This window comes from Panthera onca, chromosome A1 (assembly GCF_046562875.1).
Source record: "Panthera onca isolate mPanOnc1 chromosome A1, mPanOnc1 haplotype 2, whole genome shotgun sequence".
NCBI lineage: Eukaryota > Metazoa > Chordata > Mammalia > Carnivora > Felidae > Panthera > Panthera onca.
Window position 1 is genome coordinate 213,003,382 of NC_138339.1, and position 21,614 is coordinate 213,024,995.

The 21,614-nt window shown below is 39.0% G+C and overlaps 1 protein-coding gene across 3 annotated transcripts in view; it reads right to left on the reverse strand.

Annotated features, from left to right (window-relative positions):
- Positions 1-2,125: 2,125 nt before the first annotated feature.
- Positions 2,126-21,614, reverse strand: part of EPSTI1 (epithelial stromal interaction 1) — a 98,505-nt gene continuing 79,016 nt past the window's right edge. For all 3 annotated transcript variants that reach the window (XM_060634214.3, XM_078433295.2, XM_078433292.2), the window contains 3 exons: positions 14,955-15,028; positions 8,598-8,697; positions 2,126-2,252 (listed from right to left, as the gene is read on the reverse strand). In XM_060634214.3, coding sequence (XP_060490197.3) covers positions 2,244-2,252; positions 8,598-8,697; positions 14,955-15,028 — 183 coding nt within the window. In that variant the 3' untranslated portion in view covers positions 2,126-2,243. The remainder of the gene's footprint in view (positions 2,253-8,597; positions 8,698-14,954; positions 15,029-21,614) is intronic.

The window sequence follows — 21,614 nt, forward strand, 5'->3', positions numbered from 1 at the left end:
ATATAAGACGTGAGACCACAAAACTCCCAAAGGAAAACTTCTTTACAGTAAGCTCCTTGACATCAGTCCCTCAAAAATTTATAAATAAAACCACCATATGATCCAGCAATTCCATTACTGGATATCTATCTGAAGAAAATGAAAACACTAATTGGAGAAGATGTATGTACCCCTATGTTCATTGCCACATTATTCACAATTGCCAAGATATGAAAAGAGGGACACCTGGGTGGCTTATTTGGTTAAGTGTCTGACTTCAGCTCAGGTCATGATCTCACGGTTCATGAGTTTGAGTCCTGTGTCAGGCTCTGTGCTGACAGCACGGAGACTGGAAGCCTGCTTAGAGTTCTGTGTCTCCATCTCTGCCCCTCCCCTGCTCACAGTCTCTCTCTCTCTCCCTCTCTCAATAACAAACATTAAAAAAAATTTTTTTAAGATATGAAAACAATGCTTAAATGCCCATCAATGAATGAATGGATAGGGGCACCTGGGTGGCTCAGTTGGTTGAGTGTCCGACTTCGGCTCAGGTCACGATCTCGCGGTTTGTGAGCTCGAGCCCCGCATCGGGCTCTGTGCTGACAGCTCAGAACCTGGAGCCTGCTTCAGATTCTGTGTCTCCCTCTCTCTCTGCCCCTCCCCCACTCACACTCTGTGTCTCTCACCTTCAAAAATAAATAAACATTAAAAAAATTCTTTAAAAAAATGAATGAATGGATAAAGACAATGTGGTAGATGTATATAACAGAATACTACTCAGCCATAAAAAAGAATGAAATCTTGTCACTTGTGACAACATGGATGGACCTTGAGGGCACTATTCTAAGTGAAATAAGTCAGAGAAAGACAAATACTGCATTATTTCACTTGTATGTGGAACCTAAAAACGAAACAAATAAACAAAACAAACAAACCCAAACACACAGATACAGAGAACAGATTAGAAGTTGTCAGAGGAGTTTTGGAGAAATGGGGGAGTGGACGAAAGGGATCAAGAAACACAAACTGGCAATTATAAAATAAGTAAGTCATGGAGACAGAATGTACAACATGGAGAATATACTGAATTATATTGTATTAACTTTGCGAGATGATAGAGGGTAATTAGACTAATTGTGGTGATCAGTTTGCAATGTATACAAATGTCAAATCACTAAACTATACACATGAAACTAATATAACATTGTATGTCAACTACCCGTCATTAAAAAAACAGTATTAATTGCCCACCTGCAAAAATTATTTGCTCTTCCAACTTTCATTCTAAGACTAAATGCAATGCTTTCCTATATAACATGGAGTGGGGTAGAGCATAAAGCATGGAAAACCAATATTCTTACACTCTAAGGTTTTTTAACTTGGTTAAAGGTCATAAAAGTAGAATAGAGAAGCCTACTGAATTAGCTATCATAAATAATAAATAGGTTGCATAGAGAAAAGACAGGATTCCCAAACACCTATAAAGCACACTTTGTATCTACATTTGTATCTAGTTGATTTTCATATAAACGACATCCTTTCAGGGAATTAACTGAACCTCTATGAAAAAGCAGAGGAACAGTATTAGTAAGTAAATCAAGACCAAAGGCATATCCGATAGTGATTAAGGTCTTACAATTAATCTATATGAACTATGAAGAAGAATATAAAAATGAGACCCATCAAGAGAGAAAAACTCAAGAGCCTTTCATTAAAAATAAAACAAACCATTTACACAAAAGTATTTCAAAATTTATTTAAAAGCATGTTCAAAAGAATATAAAAGATTTATTTTTTATCTTTTTCTCAAGTTTGTACCCTGGATTAAGTAGAGCTTAAAATCCAAAAAAATGCCCAAGATTCCCCAAACCTGATCTGAGAATTAAGTAAGAGTTAGCTACTCAGAGAGATAAGCCTGTAGCACCCGTATAGCTCTTGTACACCTGAAAGCAGCAAATGATTCCCTCCTTTTTCATCTTACTAACATGGCTGTAATTATACTTCCAATAAGATGTGAAACCAATGAGAAAAAACAGTGCAACATTTCACTGGCAGTAGAAATTAAGTATGAGCTCAGCAATCAGCTCCTGCAAGCATGTGTAAATAATGACAGGGGAAAACGGGTCATTCCCACGTGTTCGGCTGAGTGAGTGGGCAGTTGAAGTCAAGGTGAAAACAGTAAGGATAAACAAAGCAGCATGAAGGAAAAGCATTGAGTGATGTTCTTCAAGGTCCGTTGACAAAGGACAGATGTAAGTAAATATTTCTCATACATCCTGGAAGCAAAAGAAAACAAAAATTAGTACAAGCAGCAAAACAAAATTCAAAACCTTTTAAAGTCCAATCTGAAGCTCCTTCAAAGAATACTCTCTTACTATATTGAGTTTAATGCCTATTTTTTAATGATTTAATGTCCCAGTGACATGTTTTAATTTTCAAGTCCCATTGCATTGGATTCACAAAATAGTCTCTGTCAACAATGTAATGGCTTGTTGAATGACAGCTCATCAGCTGTGTTCTTAGAGATAGGCTAACATAGGTCACAAATAATAGTGTTCACAAATATTGTCACCCACCTCCATAGTTACAGCAAGGACAGGACAAGCACAGTGTGAAGCAGAACAATTTAAATGGAAATGTATGGAGTAGAATGGCGCCATATTATACAGCAGAAAGCTGACTTCTAAGGGGACCTTGAGTTGGGGAGATGGACTAAATGAGTTCCCTCTGCCCCCTACCATGTGCAAACGATCAAGAATTCTCCATCAGGCTTCCAGAATGCTGGGGCCAAGTTACACTTGGCATTCAGACTATTGCTGTTCTAACATTCTGGGAAACTAAAATCTCAGGTTGCCTCATATGTCATGGCAAATGCTCAAATGCCCTTGAAGACATAGGATTTAGGGTTCCACAGCATTTCAAAGGGTCTCACCTACTGACATCAAAGAGAATTTGAAGTGATTCTTTCAACATCCTACCCTACGTACCTCATGAAAAGTAGAGGGGTCGAGAAAACCAAAATGTTTTTAAATGTAACAGCAATTTTAAATTATCAAAGAAAAAATACATATATATAAAGCAATATGAGAAGAATGTGACTTAAATGTTAAAGATTTAAAGATAAAGATCAATCTCATTTGTCTACCCAAAATATACTTATTAAAGGCCTACTACTTAAGTGCTTATATGATGTTTCAAAAATCAAGTTTTTCTCTCTTTGGCTTTCATTATTGTTTTGTCATATTTTCTGCCTTCTTCCTTTTCTTCTTTTTGAGCCTTTTACTGATTCCAGTATTTCCTCCAAGCCCTATCTGTGAGCTCTTCTCGATCATTCCCAGGGTAGCTCAAGTGTCAGCAACCAACTTCTAAATAAATGACACAGTCTAAACACCTCTGTATACTAACGTTTTGTCCACTTATTTACAAAATCTTCATATATGACTTCTCTTCTTTCTTTTGTACGGTGTCCTTTGATGAACAGATGTTTCATTTTAATGCATATTTATCATTAGTTTTTGGTTTATACCTGGGGTCTTACAAAATCCTCCATTTTGTAGTCTATTCTAAAATTTAAAAAGTCTTCATTTCTACTTATAAGCCTTAATCCACCTGGAATTAACTGGTTACGATGCCATGTGGGTTCTCAATTTGTCCTGCCAGCAATTTGTTAAAGAGTTCATCTTCCCCCAATGATGTGCTCTGCCTTCTGTCATACATCAGAATTCCAGAAATGGCTGGGTCCACCTGGGCCAATTCCAGACAATATTAAATATTTAACTAAGTCCCCGTACATATTTCTTTATCTTTAGGAGTGAATTGGCTATTCTTGGTTCTTTGCTTTGATTAGGATTTAATGAAATCTATAGATAATTTGAGAGCTCATTCCTATTTCTACCCATTAAACAAGGTACAACTTCTTCATTCATTTGTTCCTTAGGGTCTTTCTATAAAAAATTTATATATATTTTTAAAGGCTATGTGCATTTTTGGTTTATCTTTTTATTAAATTTTTTGTTTATTCACAATGTATAAAAATGAAGTGAGTTTTTACATATTGATCCTGCATCTACCAACATTGTTGGCTCCTCGTTTATTCTAATAACTTAAATATCAATTCCTTCAGATTTTCTGAGTAAATGATTGTATCATCTATTAATTATAAATGTTTCTTTTCCTTTCAACCTTTATATATGATTTAAAGGAAATGCTTTTGATGTATTTTTATTATAGAATTTCGATCAGTTTATTAGCTAAAGAAATGTCCTTTCTCTTCCTCCTTTGTTAGCAATTTTTACCACAAATGAGTATTGAAATGTATCAAGTTGTTTCTTTTTCCTGTATCTATTGAGATGATCATATGGTATTTTTCCTATAATTTATGAGATAAACCATCTCAGTTTTTTTGTTTTTTAATTTGTGATAAATCTGTCAAAATTTGTGATATTTTCAATCTGTTTATGAGTGAGCTTACATACATATATTTTTTTCTGTATAGTGTTTGTGTAATTTTGATTCAAGTTATATTCACTTGATTAATCCTTTGAGAGAATATTTTCTCTTTTTTTCATTTACCTGGAAAACTTTCTAGACATTTGAAATTATCTGTTCCTTCAACATTTCGTACAACTTTTCTGCAATATGTCTAGGTCTGGTTTTTATTTTATGAAAAGACAGTGACTAATTTAGATAGTGTTTACATCATTTTGAATTCTCAACAACAGTGTGTGAATGAACCTTTATCCCCACAGCCTTGCCAACAGACAGAGTATATTGCCAAACTTTTGTTCTTTTGCCAAAATAATAGATGAGAAATGGTATTTTGATTTAGTTCCTAATTCGAATTCCTTTTATTGTGATGAGTTCATTGAGTGCTTTAATTCCAAAGATTAAATTTCTTTATTCCTAGAAGTTCTATTTTGTTCTTTTTTCAAATCTTTTTGTTTGTCTTTGTCTCTTGTTTTCCCTTATTGTCTCAAATCCAAAATTTGGTCCATTGAATGTTTTATACATAGCTATTTTCAATTTGGTATCTAAGCATTTTGGTATATCAAATCATTTGGTCCTAAATCTTTGTTGTTTGGCCAACCTTCAATCACAGCCACCTGTTTCCTTGTGCCTGTGCTAAGTTCCAATTACTGTTTTATGCTTGGGATACATCAGTGAGCAAAACAATCAAAGGACCCTGATTGACACAATACGGAACATCCATTATCACAGGGAGAGACTAAGAGTAAACAGTCAACAACACATATAAGCAAATAATATTAGAAAGATGTAAGAAATTGCAGAGTGCCAGAGAAAAGGAAGTGGAGGTTGGAAAACGTATGGCTAGAGCCAGGGATGAGGGCGCAGGTGGCAGCATTAAATAAATGGCCAAGGAAACCTCAATGGGGTGGAATTCTACAAAATGCTTGGAGAATAAATCATATGGAGAAAGGTACAGAAGGAGCAGCCAGTGCAAAGGCCTTAAGGTGAAAGCATCCAGGTCCTTAAGTTTTCAAAGAGAAGCAAGAAAACTAGCATGGCTGAGAGGAATGAGAAAGAAGGGCAGTGGCAGGAGAGCACCAGTGGGGTAAAGTGGGGTCTAGATCAGGTTGCACCCCGTAGGTGACTATATGGACTTTGGCTTTTACTCCATTGGATTTAGAGAGTCATGGGAGCCACTGGGGTATTTCAAGCAGGAAAGTGACAGGATCTGGCTTCTGTTCCAAAGGGATCACTCTTATATTGAGAATAGGTTCTAAGTGGCTAAGTGTGGAAGCAATGAAACCATCTTGGAGACTTTTTCGAGAATCTAGATAAACATAATGGAGGTTAGAAGCAGGGTAATAGTGGTGGAAGTGGTGAGAAGCTACTGGATTGTATATATTTTGAAGGAAAAGAAAAAAAGATCTGTTGATGGATCAGTTATGAGATGTGAGATGGGTTGTACCATTATATAAACAGCAAAGAGAGCAGATGGAGCCTTTGGGTAGAGCGGATCAAAGGTTTCCTTAGTAGGACAATCACGTCCTACCAAGTTTTAGACATGTGAAGGTTGAAATGTCCATTAGACATACAAGTAGAGATGTTGCGTGGACAAATCGATAATGCAAGTCTGGAGTCAAGGAAGAGGTAGAGGCTGGAATTAGAAATGTGAGAGTAATAAGGGGTGCCTGGGTGGCTCATTCGGCTAAGTGTCTGACTAAGTATGACACTTAGTATGACCAGGTCATAATCTCACGGTTCTCGAGTTCAAGCCCTGGGTCAGGCTCTGTGCTGACAGCTCAGAGCCTGGAGCCTGCTTCAGATTCTGTGTCTCCTGCTCTCTCTGCTCCTCCCCTGCTCATGTGCTTGCTCTCTCTCTCAAAAATAAACATTAAAAAATTAAAAAAAAAAAGAAACACGGGAGTAATAAGCACAAAAACTGTATTTAATGTAATGATAACCAATAAGGCCACCAAGGTATTAAGTGAACATAAAATTCAGAAGGCGGTCCAAGGTGGATCTCTGAGGTGCTCCAAAGGTGAGAGGACAAGATGCAGGGGATTCAGCAAAGGAGAATGAAAAGGAGTAGCCACTGAGGTTGGTGGAAACTCAGGACAGACGAGTGCCCCAGAAGCCAAGTAAACAGTTTCAGAGAGGAGGGAATGACTCGCCGTGACAAATGATGCTGGTACATCAAAAGACGAAGATTGAAAAATAACCACCAGACTTTGTAATGTGGACATTGTAAATGACCATGACAAGAGCATTATGGTTGGATGGATAAGGTCTTAATTCTGATTTAAATAAGTGTAAGAGAAATGGGAACAAAGAAATTAGAAAAGCTGAAGGACAGATACCTCTTGGAGTTCTGCTTGAAAGAGGAACAAAGAAATAGAACAGTAGCAAGAGGGAGGGGGATATCAATATAATTTGTGTCTCTATTTTATGCTGATGGGACTTTTCTAGTTGAGATGAATATTGGATGATTCGGAAGAGAGGTGAGTGTCATTAGAGCAAAGTCCCTCAGTAGGTGGAGGAGTAAGAATCTGGTCTCCAAGGAAAAACAGGCATATATGTAAGGAGGTCTATAGGGAGGTGGAGTCGGGAGCCTGAAGAAACTGTCATCTTTGTCACAGCTTCCTTCAAGTAAGGGAAGAGCCGATAACCACTTTGGACTTGGTTCTGATTGTCCTACTAAGGAAACTTTAATAGCCTTCACTCCTATCATGAGAAAATGATGTTCCTTTCTTTTTACCCATGAAGAATCTAAGCAGAGATTCAGAGCTCACTTCCATAAGGCCTACCAATGGTCGGTGGTGAACCAGATTCCCAAATTCTCATTCCCTTAACGGCAGTTCATGTGGTATTCATTTACTCTCTCCTATTATCCTCCCCGCAATCCCAGGTATTTTTCTAAGTAGTTTCTAAATTTTGAGAGTTGGTAGGTAGAGGAGAGAACGTGCAGAGAGTTCCCAAGTCCTGTCCAAAATCAAACTTCCAGTCGTGTTTCACGACATACAAATTCCACGAATTTGGATAACGTCTCAAACTCACTCACAATGCCCCATTTTCCACATGACTCCTACTCACATATTCTTACAAGGAAGTCAATAATTTGTAAATTGTAATTCATGATGGAAAGATACTGTGTGTTGATTCTTTTCTTGTTCTTCCATCTTGTCCCTATTCTCAATGCCACAGTGATACACGTGGGCACGCGTCATGGAAAGACATGCCCAGTGTATACACTGAAGAGAACTGTTAGATCTATCCATCAATTTTAACTACTAAACGCCTTTCAAGAAAACATCCATAAGATTTCCAACAGATTGTCTTCTCAAAAATTATCTTTTGTCCATCAAATATTTATTAAAGGGTGATCTCTAGAGTTTCCGGGCCAGCAAGCACTTGTTTTGTTGTATTTTACCAGTTTAAAGATCTCTACCTGTTCCATTTCTTTTAGTAGGTACATATGTACTTGGCTTAAATTAAATTATAAAACCCACTATAGTTAGTTTTGATTCTGTATGCATTGCAAACCCTGCAATCATACATTCAGAAGATCTGGTGTGGGTTCAATGATATAATGTGCACGCAAAACACATTAAACACATATTACAACACAGTTGCAATGTTTTCTTCACAGAAATCCAGAAAGACATTTCATTCTCAGAAAGTGCCTTTTGCTGTAGGGTTTTTTAAAAATCATTTTGTAGTGAAAAATTAAATACTGGTTTCTTTGATGTGGTAGTTTCACCGAAAGACTATATTACTAGAGAATGCTTACTATTTTTATAACCATATTGCACTTAAAGTCTTCTTGAAAAAATTTTTTTTCATTTGTTTTTGTTGTAGGGTCTGGGAAAGGGGTGATAAAAAAAAAATCCTTACAGTCCAGGCAATTACCCTGAGAGCAAAGGGCAGGTGTCATTTTTTATTGTGATTGGCCAGAGCTGAAACCTGGACTTTCTCCTTCTCTCTAGAAACTATTGTGGAATTTACAGTAATCACCCTGGCTGACTGCCCATCACACAGCTGAACAGCACACCAAAAAAATAATATCTTGGGAGAAGGCCCAACATATTTTTAAAATTCTCATTGTTTTTACTTTTCAACTTTCAAAGATTTTTTTTAAGAGACAAGAAAAAACTCACCCAGCTGTTACCACTATTCATATTCCAATGGCCTCCAAAGTGCTCGAAGCCACCTGGTTGACTTTTGCCTTGGAGTCGGTCCAGAAAAGCATTATTTACCCTTTAAAACAATGAAAAATGTGTGTAAGTGGAAAGCGTGCTACAGGGCTGAGAGATTTTTGAGAACCTAAGATGCTGTATGAACTGACCGTGGGGATTGCTTTCCCCTACCCCCACCGCTTAGAAGAAATCTATAGAAACTTCTTCTCACATTAACCATATGACAATATGACAGGCTGTTAAGAGCCATCGGCTGGAGCTGGTGCCAGATGTGGGCAGAGGGGGAACAGTTCTGAACTTTAGAGCTTCATTCCCTCATCTTCTACCAGTTCAACAAGAGCTTTGTTCCTGAGCAACTGTCTCCTTGCGGGCCATGCCAGGTGTGAGCTCCGGAGGCTGAAGGAAGACGGAAGCTTCAGCAAGACCTAAAACGTGAAGGGGAACCCGAAGTAGCTCTGTGGCATTGCTGCTGCAACACAGATGTCCCTCCCATATGCCCTGTACCCCACTGTCAGTCTCACTAAAGTAAATCCTGTAAGTGAAGAGTAGAAGGAAAATGGGAAGAGAGTATAAGAAAGGGGAAATATCAGAAGAGGGAAACTCGACCTTTCAAAAGAAAGAATGGGCAGGGCTTTCCCTCGTGTTTGGTGATACTTGCAGCAACCGATTTCAGAAATTAAATTTAACACATAGGAGGTGAAACCTTAAGGAAAGGCAAGAAAATGATTATCATAAAGGTCAGAATAACCATACGGTGATGGTTGTATTCTACTTCTGGAACTGGCTACTTAGAGGCTCCCCCTATAATTAATCCATGGACTTTCCTGTGTGTTACATATTACAACTTTTGAATTAAAAAATGTAAATTAGGGGTGCCTGGGTGGCTCAATCAGTTAAGCATCTAGCTCTTGGTTTTGGCTAAGGTCATGATCTCATGATTCATGAGTTCGGACCCCACATTGGGCTCTGTGCTGGCCGCATGGAGCCTGCTTGGGATTCTCCCTCCCTCTCTCTTCCCTCCCCTACTCATACTGTGTCTATCTCAAAATAAACAAACAAACTTAAAAAAAAAAAGTAAATTAAAGGCAACACCATGCTCTCAGTTGCCCATGTATTGTTGAGTCTGGGACATGGAAGCTGAAGAAACAATGCTGTAATAGGTACCCTATGATGTCAACTGATTCTTGAGGAATAGCGTCATTAAGACCATAAGCTTCTTGGCAGAAACAGGTCTGGCGCACCTGGGCGGCTCAGTCGGTTGAGCACCCAACTTCAGCTCAGGTCATGATCTCGCAGTTCGTAAGTTCAAGCCCCATATCCAGCTCACTGCTGTCAGCCTGTCAGTGCAGAGCCAGCTTCAGATCCTCTGTCCCCCTCTCTCTGCCCCTTCCCCACTTGTGCTCTCCCCAAAATAATAAAATATTTTAAAAGAAAAGAAACACAGTGCCTGATGCATAGCAGCAGATCAATATATGTTTATGGAAGGAAGGGTAGGCAGGCCCCATTCACAGCCTCCTTTTCAGTCATGAAGATTAACAGAAAGTAGTCATGGTAGGTGGCTATAAGTCAATGACTGGGGAATTTGGGAACCTTGAGGATAATGACTGCTGGGTGGCAAAGCCAGAGGCTGGGTTTGTTTTGTGCCTAGCTAAAATGTTCAGTGCTAGCTAAAATGCCAACTGCACGTTGACCCAGAATGCTCTCTCTGGCTTACTGGGTTGCTATTTTCTCAACAACTTCAAGACCTATCAGGTGGTAGTCACATCTTAGCTGCTAGAAAGGTTTTTCTTTTTTCCTCTCTCACCATAAAGTATACCCAAGTGCCATATTCTAGTCAGCCTGGTTCACTGAAGAGTATGACATTTATGTCCCCTTTTCTAGACTTCTCAGCATGCAGATTGAACAGTATGTTACTGAGCTAGAGACCTGAATATTAAGAGAAATCCGACCCTTAAAAGTAGATCTACCCCCTATGATCAGTAATTGTGCTACTGGGTATTCACCCAAAGAATACAAAAACACTAATTCAAAGGGAAACATGAACCCCTATGTTTATTGAAATATTATATACAATAGCCAAACTATGGAAGCAGCCCAAGTGTCCATTGATAGATGAATGGACATACATACACACATAAGGGAATATTATTCAGCCATCAAAAAGAATGAAATCTTGCCATTTGCAACAACACGGATGGAGGTAGAGTTATAGTGCCAAGAGAAATAAATCAGAGAAAGACAAATACCATGTGATTTCACTCATATGTGGAATTTAAGAAACAAAACAAGCAAAGGGAAAAAGAGAGAGAGAGAGAGAGAGAGAGGGGAAAACCAAGGAACAAGCTCTTAACTATCATGAATAAACATGGTTACCACAGGGGAGGTGGGTGGGGTATGGATAAAATAGATGATAGAGATTAAAGAGTATACTTATCATGATGAAAAGAAAAGAGAGAGAGAGAAAACTGATCCTCATCCTCCTTAACCACACAACCAAGGGTATTCTGGATTGCCCATGTGCCTGGGACTGTTTTCATCTAGTATTTTTGTCAGCAAAGATGGGCTTTCCTTCAACATCCCCCATCCACCCCACATCCAAACCACTAGAAGTTTTGTTGACTCTACCCGCTAAACACATCCTGAATTCACCCCTTTCTTTCCATGGCCATCATTCTAGTCCAAATCATTATCCTCTCAGGCCTTGCTTTTGCTTCCACTCCCACCCTCTATAATTTGGTCTCCACACAACCACCTGACTAAATTAAAAAAGAGATCATGCCTTCCCTTTGCTTAAAACCCTCCTATGATTTCCCATTAGTCTTAGAATAAAATTGCTGGCTTCCAAAACCTTGTACTTCCTGGCTCCCGCCAACCTCATTTCACCGTATTCTCTTCCTCACCATCTACAATCCAATCACTAAAGACTCAAACTCCAAAGTCACTCCCACTTTAGGGCCTTTGCATTTTCTCCCATACCAGATAACAGGGGACATCTAAGTGTATACTTTGGACCCCAATCTCTATGTGATGGTCTCTTGTCCTTTCATGTTACCTCTTCATGGAGGAACTATGACCTCCAATCTCTCCCTTAATCTCACCCCGGATGTGTTCCTCACGGTACATATCATTGTCTGAAATACCACTGCTATCAACTTGTTGACTTCTATTTCTCGTCTCCAGATTGTAATTTCCATGCAGTCAGGGATGTTCTCTGCTATTTTACGCCTGTTCCCAGGGCCTAGAACAAAGCCTTCACACAGTGTGCCTTGATACGTAAAAGGTGAATACATGAATCATGCAGGTGCGTGGTCCCCACATCTGTCTGCTTCTCTGACTGCAGTTGCATCGTGAAACCCCCAAAGGTGGTGAGTACAGGCTGAAGAACAGCCCGTCGTCCACTGCTCTCAGTTTGCTCACACACTGGGAGGACTGATGGCTTGTCATGTACGCAAGTGGTATGATTCACCTCTGAGCACCAGTTACTAATAGGACGTCACTTACTAAAGAGATTGAATTCTCAATAGGAATCAAGAAAAACAAACGAAAGAAAAAGTACCTGTTTATATAGTTTTGTTTACTAGCGTTAGAAAGTGCATGCCCTTTACTGCAGTACTCTGGATTTTCTTCTAAGGGTTAATATCGATAAAAACCAGGGCACGTGGGTGGCTCAGTCGGTTGAGCGTCCGACTTCGGCTCAGGTCATGATCTCACAGTTCGTGAGTTTGAGCCCCGCGTCAGGCTCTGTGCTGCCAGCTCAGGGCCTGGAGCCTGCTTTGAATTCTGTCTCTCCCTCTCTCTCTGCTCCTCCCCTGCTCACACTCTCTCTCTCAAAAGTGAATAAAGATTTAAAATATATATATATGTATATGTGTGTGTATATATATATATATATATATATATATATATGGATAAAAACTACTTAAGGATGGTTCAAGTTTCAATGAATTGATTCAATTCACTCCAGTTTGTAGCTCATGGCCCAGATCCTTTCAAGTCCTTGACCCTCATGCTCTGTCTTTTCTTTCTGAGGTTTCAACTTTCTTCTCTTACTCAAAAAGTTATGATGGGTCAGGTCAGGTGCAGCCAAGCTCAGTCAGTATTGGATACACTGAAAAACTTGTGAGGAATACCATAAACTTTCTCTTATAACACTCACCTCTAAACAGTAGAAAGCACATTGTCTTTTTGACTCCAATAAAATTATGTCCCTGGAGAAAATCTGACTTATGTCACACACACACACACACACACACACACACACACACACACAGAGTTGGTGTTGCTGCCCTCAGCAGAAATGGTCACAGCATTTTATTCGTTATAAGACTACCAAATGAGTATTTTCATATAATATGGGAAAGCTCACTATAAACTCTAAAGCCCAATACAAACACACACTGTCTTCAAAAACTGATTGAGAACATAAAATATGTGTGTAAAACCTTGATCAGTTATCTCAAAACTGGTTACTGAGTTTATTGCCCAGAGAGATTTCCTATTAAATTTGTATCTATATTTAACTAGAATCCATAAAAAGAGAAAATAAAGTATAGAAAATAAATAGTCCCCCCCCCAATATTTAGGTATGCAGCAGTATGGAAATACACTTAAAGAATGAGGGCCAAGTTTCCTATAACAAGAAAGTAATCTTTTCCACCTCTGATCAAATAACTTGCATTTTTATTGGAGGCCCATTGAAGATGAATTTCTTAGCAACAGGGCCTATTAATGTGACATATCACACTATCTTTAAGATGTTTAAAGCTTTACAATCCAATCAGTCCTCAGAAATAAAGAGAAATAAGGGGGGGAGGAGAAATAAAGAGAAATAACTGGCTATCACTAACAACCGGTGTTAAAGAAATACACTATTTAGTTTTAAATTTTTTTAATGTTTATTTATTTATTATTGAGAGACAGAGAGAAACAGAGCATGAGCATGGGAGGGGCACAGAAAGGAGGAGACCCAGAATCCGAAGCAGGCTCCAGGCTCTGAGCTGTCAGCACAGAGCCTGACACAGGGCTCAAGCTCACAAACCGTGAGATCATGACCTGAGCCGAAGTCGGATGCTTAACCAACTGAGCCACCCAGGCGCCCCTATTTAGTTTTTTTAATAGAAAGAATTTTAAACAGAAAATGAGAAAAACCAATAAGAGACTAAGCTAGTTTATAACCTACTTTATTAAAATAAAAACAAAAACAAAGGTAGCAGTAACCGTTACCCCTTACCTAACAAAATAGCCTAACCAGTGTCTCAGAGTTTTGATGTTTTCTTTTAATTGGAAAAAAACATATAAATTCACATTTGACATTTTAAAACTATTTGACTGGATTATGGAAGCACAACAATCCAGTCAAAAGAATATGAGTACCCATCCATAGTTCACAGCTCCAGCAGAATCGGGAGCTTCCGTGAACACTTTTTAAAGTCTCAATTACAAAATGAAAGCACCACAATTTAAAACCACACATTAGCAACAGTGGGAAGGTTAAACCTGTAAGTGAAAGCACTCGGTTTTAGAAAAAGAATTTGCTCCTTTAGATCATGAGAGCCTCTACATTAAATACTTCTGAGATCTTCAACCACACTGCAGTAAACTGGGATAAGCCAAGTGCCCCCAGGAGAATCCTAGAATAAGGATAGATATCTATCCTTAGATATCAGGTATCTATCCCTGATATCTATCTGGTATCTGGTATCTATCCCTAGATAGCAGGTATCTATGATATCAGTATACCAGTGTGAGTCAGTATACCAGGCCAATATCAGTATGATATTTTACTGGGTGTTAGGAATAAGACAGAGAGTACTTGAAATTTGCTTCGTGGTTCTATTTTAAGCTATTTTCCCCAATATGTTAGTCAATATAAGATAGTTCTTGTCTGAGCTTTCGTACGAGTATCTCACCATCTGGATGAGTTCAATTATTCTAAAATGGTCTACAAACAGTAAAGGATCATCTCAAAGTATTAAAATGCTTTGTTCCCTGGGAGGCAAATTAAGTAGAACCCAAATAAATAGCTTGAGAGCATGATTCTGTTTTCTAGTGTGAATTTATGCCACCTATCCAGAAACACTGGATTGTGTGTGTGTGTGTGTGTGTGTGTGTGTGTGTGTGTGTGTGTGCGCGTGTGCACATGCGCGTAACAGTGGGCATCCTCATATACATATAATACCCCAATAATATAAAGATTAAAAAGGTAATACACGTTCTAAAACACATTCAATATAACTATAGTGATGTCTTAAAACAACTGCAGAAACTTTATAAGTAATTGTTTTAACCAAAGATGCTAATTTTATTAGCCATTTATACCTCTTGTGTTCAGCCTGGTGGGTTTTGGTTCTCTCTTCCTCCTGTTGCTGCCGGTTAAATTCCAGTAATTCACTCTACGAACAATAAAAGTTTTAAAATATGGCTTTCAAGTAACATGGTTGTACAGAAGATACCCAAATCAATTACATATTTAACCTTAGCTGGTATAATATTTCATTTTTGAAACTTTTACTTAAGTACCATTTCCATGTGAATTTTCTTATATAACTAGGTAGCAAAAATGATTGTGCCTCAAACAATAGCTCTGTGAGTGTAAAATCGTAAGATTAAAAAGCCAGTGTGCGTGCTCAAGATATTAGACTAATAGGTACAACATACACAGAGGAAAGTGCAATGTGAGTCAAACTCACCTGTGTCTTACAAAGAAAAATCAAATTAGTTCTTGAAGAAATGCCACACAGTACTATTTCCGCGTATTTCTCTAGCATTTCTTTCCCCCCAAATTATAGTAACTTGCAAATAAATGTTGGACTCAATTTTGTAGTACAATTCCATTGGTAAAACATCCTTCAACCTGGAAAATAACCAACTTACCAATTATTGACTCGTTACTTCTAATACCAGCAGAATTTAGGGCTCCCTGGAGGGGTACTTTGCTTCAGGTAGGAGATCATGTTACTACAACTAGACCTCTGCTTCTGACATTCCAGTTATTCTCTTAGAAGAGGCAACTTCCAAACTTTGTTACTCTGTTTCTGATATTAAACCAAAGAACTAGGTGCCAGGATTTCTCCAGTACTCAACTGCCTTCCTTGAGGCAGACTGATTTTTAACCTCTTCTCAAAAACAGAAAAAGGCAAAGGGAAGAGAGTTATCAGGACTGTGTCATAAATTAATGCCTGAGTCAGAGAATTTTCTGGTAGAGAAAATACTGACACGTCTTGATAAAAACATACCAACACATGTATTTTTAACCCTAAAACTTCCTTAATTAAAAGTATAAAGTAAATCCAAAGTCCAGACTGACATTTTGTATTTTTTTTAACTTTATTCAAAGGCCTTCTGACATGCTATAGTCCTCAAAATAAAGAGACTGGTTTTATATACTGTGATATTCCACATATATTACTTGTCAATCCATAAAGAACACTATTTAATTCTAATTCCTATCTAGCACCATCAACAAGGGAAAAAGAGTTTTCTAAATAACTGAATAATATTCACTCAACTATTCTACAGGCATTTATGCAAGCCTTGTGCTAGAGACTCACTTTTCTACAATGGCATGAAGTCATTTATTTCATTTTATTTTTTGTCACTATAATACATGTACCTAGTTTTAAAAGTCTACCAAGCAACGTGCTGGTTATTAATACTACCAAGGCTTATACAAAAATAAAAGGTGGCACATGGGTGGCTCAGTCAGATAAGCGACCCACTAATTTTGACTCAGGTCATGATCTCACAGTTCTTGAGTTCAAGCCCCGCATTGGGTGCTGCACTGGCAGCCCAGAGCCTGCTTAGGATTCTCTCTCTCCCCTGCTGTCTCTGCCACTCACCCACACACCCTGTCTCTGTCTCTCTTAAAATAAATAAATAAACTTAAAAAAAAAAAAAAGAAGAAGCTCCTGTCCTCCCCATCAACCACAGAATCACTTTCTTTCTTTCTTTTTTTTTTAACATTTATTTATTTTTGAGAGACAGAGTGAGGCAGAGTGCGAGTACAGGAGGGGCAGAGGGAGGTGGCGCACAGAATCCGAAGCAGGCTCCAGGCTCTGAGCTGTCAGCACAGAGTCCAATGTGGGGCTCAAACCCACAGACCACGAGACTGTGATCTGAGCCGGAGTCAGACGCTAAACCAACTAAGCCACCCCGGCGCCCCTCCCACAGAATCACTTTCAATTCCTATGTGTAGTTTCACCTTTCAATTGCCTCCTTCTTAATAGCATGCAAAGTCTTCTATGTCTTAACTTTTAAAAAACATATCTTTTGACTTCCTGCTATGGGAGAAGATTTATGTCTCTATTACTACCCCCATCCCAGTCCCAACTTCCCCTCCCAAGTACATCACCTTCCTCAGCCCTCATTTTTACCACATTTTCCAACATTCTCTGTGGCAAGGGAGGGGCTCCTGGGGTCCTACAGGTCCTCATTTAGACTTCCAATTCATCATCATCTTTTCAACCCCAGCTCTGGACGCACCAGGTGCCTCCAATTCCAGAATGGCACTGGGACTGCTTCAACTGGCACCTCACTACATCTTGCAAATGGGTTTTGGCTTTTTCTGCTCTACTTTTCAGCTCCCGAAATTCTGCCGATTTCTTTTCTTTGCTGCAATTGCTGGCCTGTTTTGTTTTGTTTTTTTTTTTCTGCTCTTCCTGGCTTATGGCTTTAATTTTTTTTTCCTTTATCATCTTTTCGATGGGATTTGGGGAGAGGGGGACTGGAGGTAAGCAAATGAAAAGTTTTTCAAGGAACAATGCTTAACCAGGACTTAACATTTTCAAACAAAAATGTTACCAGAATTCTGCTATTTGTTCCTTACAGTAATTCCCAAAGGTAGGCAGAAAAATAAGGTATTATCTGATGAGTGAATGAATTGAGTGCAGATTATGCTCGTTTTACAGATGAGGGAACAAGATCAGAAACTCAGTTTAACTTATCAAGAGCTAAATGGCTCATTAGTAGCAAAATAAAGACTAAAGTTTAGGCTTTTTTTGTATCTAGTGTCTCTTGCAAGATGCATCCAAAACAGGCAGTTAAGATTAAGGATAACTCGTCAGGAGTTCATCACACTCAAGTATAAACGCCACACCCAGAAATATAGCACCCACTGACACTCAAAAGTTCTAACAGAGCATATCCAGCCTAAATCAAAATCCCTCTTGCCAAAGGATGCCAACTCTTCTCACATGCATTTCTCCAACAAGCAACTTCTGATATCCAGCCCATCCTAAGTTTAATAACATGAATTCTGAACAAATTAAATTCTCATCAGCTCAAAACATGAGACAAAAACTATACAAGGCATATATTCTGAGTATATGTGAATACTATTATGCATTGCTTTAAAATATTTTTTCAGCCTTGGCAAAATGATTCTGAAATTCATCTGGAAAAAAGCTAATAGGCAATCATACCATGAAAAACCGAAAAGAAAGGAGAGAGATCAGCTTCGCCAAATATGAAAACATATCATGAAACTGCGGCAATTAAAACAATCTGACTGAGGCCAGAAACCCGTGGGAATGTAGTTTACCATAAAGTTGTATGCTAAATGCATGCAGGAGAGCCAATTCAACGAATGACAAGGAACTAGCCAACTGTTGTGAGAAAAATTAAAACTAGATTTTTAAAATATCAAAATAAATTTTATAGAGGTCTAACAGTTGAACTTAAAAGATGGACCCACAGGGGTCTTTAAAGGAGGCAGAGGTAAATTTATTTATAAATGTGGAACAAGGAAATTTGATGAAATCATCAAGGAAAATTATTGATAAATGTGGTTGCATAAACAATTCAAAGCTGCCGCTGGGAAAAATTCCATAAACAAAATTAGAAAACAAACAAAAAATTTTTATAACCCATATAGGCTAATTCAATTATTCTTTCATTCACTCAACAACACCTGAATGCTTATCATGAGCCAGGTGTGGATCTATGTGATGGGGATACAATAATGAACAAGACAGATGAGATCCATGATTAAGAGTTTCTACTCTACGGCCGACTTCGGCTCAGGTCACGATCTCGCGGTCCGTGAGTTCGAGCCCCGCGTCGGGCTCTGTGCTGACAGCTCAGAGCCTGGAGCCTGTTTCAGATTCTGTGTCTCCCTCTCTCTCTGCCCCTCCCCTGTTCATGCTCTGTCTCTCTCTGTCTCAAAAATAAATAAACGTTAAAAAAAAAAAAAAAAAAAGAGTTTCTACTCTAGAAAAAGAGAAGCCCACAAACAAGTGGGAAATATATCCAGTTGTAATCCTATGCAGAGGATTGAACACACTGAGGTGAGACTCAGTTACAATTTTAGATCAAGGCTCAAGAAAGGTCTGAGGAGGTTGATAAGACTTCATCTAAACTAATGAGAAAAAAAAAAACAAAACACAACAACCAAACAGAAAAAGAACTAAAAGATGGGAAGAGAAAATTCACAAAGTACAGATTGCTTATAAATTCAAAATGGTCATCATCTTCACACACAATCCAAGAAATATCGGAACAAGGAGAGAAAACTTTTCTATCATACTGGCAAAAACTAGAAAAGATTGACAGGGAATCAAGTACACTCAAGCACTTTGGTGGTACATCTAAATTAGTGAAAACCAATTTAGTTTTTGAAGGACAATTTAGCAACAACAATCAATGTAAAACATACACATCCTTTGAAGAACTGTTCAAAGATATACGTATAGAGATAGTCACAGTTGTATTACTGAAACAGTAAAAGTTCAAGAGAAAGTCTCTGCCCATTAATAAGGAACTGGACCAGAAAGTTAAACCATCTACATAATGGAATACTATGCAGGAGATACAAAGAATAAGGTAGATGGGAGAGAAGGAGAGGTACCTATGGGGGGATTTTTAAGATACATTAAGTAATAAAAGGTTCAGAGAACAAACTGATGGCTGCCAGAGTGGAGGGGTTTGGGGTTGGGCAAAATGGGTGAAGGCTCCCGGTTATGGAATGAACAAGTCATGGGAATAAAAAGTACAACATAAAAATACAGTCAATGATATATTTTTTAATTTTTTTAATGTTTATTTATTATTGAGAGACAGAGAGAGACAGAGCGTGAGCAGGGGAGGGGCAGAGAGAGAGAGGGAGACACAGAATCCGAAGCAGGCTCCGGGCTCCGAGCTGTCAGCACAGAGCCCGACGCGGGGCTTGAACTCACACGCCGCAAGATCATGACCTGAGCCGAAGTCGGACGCTTAACCAACTGAGACACCCAGGCACCCCCAGTCAATGATATTTTAATAGTGATGTACTGGGACAGAGGGTGGCCACACTTGTAATGTATAACATATAACATTATAAACTTATCAATTTACTAAGTTGTGCACCTAAAACTAATGTAACATTGTGTGTCAAATACTCAAAAAAAAAATTTTTATGGGACAAATAAATAAAATAAATAGAAAAAAAGGTAGGTTCAGAGCACTTTTCTTGGGACTGTTCCGCGTGAATAGAAAAGATACACATATATCCATTTCAACTTTTATCTATAGATGTGTATCATATTTAAAACAATTTTATAAAAAGAAACATACACCAAAATGTTAACTGTGATTATCGCTGGGGAGAGAAGCGTGGAGTGCACGGGCAGGGCAGGAAGCTTTAACATCGTATATAATTTTTGCTTTCTGACTTTTAATCCATGTGCATATATTACTTTCTCATACCAACCACAGAGGTTTATCTGTGTGGGAGACCATTTCCGGTTCTGTAGGTTTTCCTCTATTTAAAAATCCTAATGAGGGCCACCTGAGCAGTTCAGTCAGTTGAGTCCAACTTTGGCTCAGGTCATGATCTCGTGGTTTGTGGGTTCGAGCCCCACATCGGGCTCTGCACTCCTTGGTATTCTCTCTCTTCTCTCTCTCTCTCTGCCCTTCCTGCAGCTCTCTCCCTAAAAATAAATAAACGAACTTTAAAAAAAATCCTCATCAATTCATACAGTTTTTAATACATGAAGGTGCAAAAAAGCAAAAACACTACATTACGAAGCCAAGAACTGCCAGGCAGGAAGAAAAGGGGACGGGAAGAGAGTGACACGCATCGTCCTATGACAGAGCAAGGCCAGGGAGAGGAGAAAACCCAGAGCAGGCGGGAAACCAGGGCAGAGCTGATGAGGCATCACCATGCAAGAACGTTGCTCCAGATGGCAGCGGGGAGGCTCTGGCGTCACCGCACTCAGGGTTATTATTCTATATCTAGCAAAGCGTATTTACTAGGAAGAGGCTGGTTCTCCTTTGGTACCACGAAGGATAATTTCGACTAATTCATTTGTTCTGCTGAATTGATAGCCACTGCAGATGCATCTGCATGCCTTATAAACACATCCTCGGTTCATTTACTGGCTTCTCATACAGAAGTGCAATATCTAGTTGGACAGATACAAATAAGTGGTTCTTGTTCCAAGGGCTGAGCTTTGGACGTTAAGGAAATCAAAATGCCTTAAGCAGGAGGAATGTGACACACGGCATCTGAGGCGCTGTCAAGTCCTGTCCCGCTCCACACCGATTTGCTAAGCAGCGAGCGTTTTCCAGACACCTGGATTCATGCTGAAAGTACAGATGCAAACAGACACAGCTCCACCCTGAAGGAAGCCAAAGTGCAGTGAGGGAGACAGACCCAGAAGCAACGATGAGACAGAGCCCAAAGAAATGTATTGCTGAACACCAGTTCAAGCAATAGGGCGTGGGGCTACAAAGGAAGGGATGCCGAGAAACAAGGAGTAAATGGTGCTGGGTGTGGCTCAACAATGCAAGCATGTCGTGAAGACTCCCAGAGGAAAGAGATCACGTCTCCCCACGCTTCCCACGTCTCCCTACGTTAACAGAGCTCCATCTTAAGAGGGCACTAAAGTAATAGGATAAATAAAATACCATTTTGGAGATGCTAACAGCAGAATCTGCTGTGAACATTGGCCAAAGTGGTGGGAGGAAATGCAGACAACACAGCCATCCATGCCTCTCCCTTTG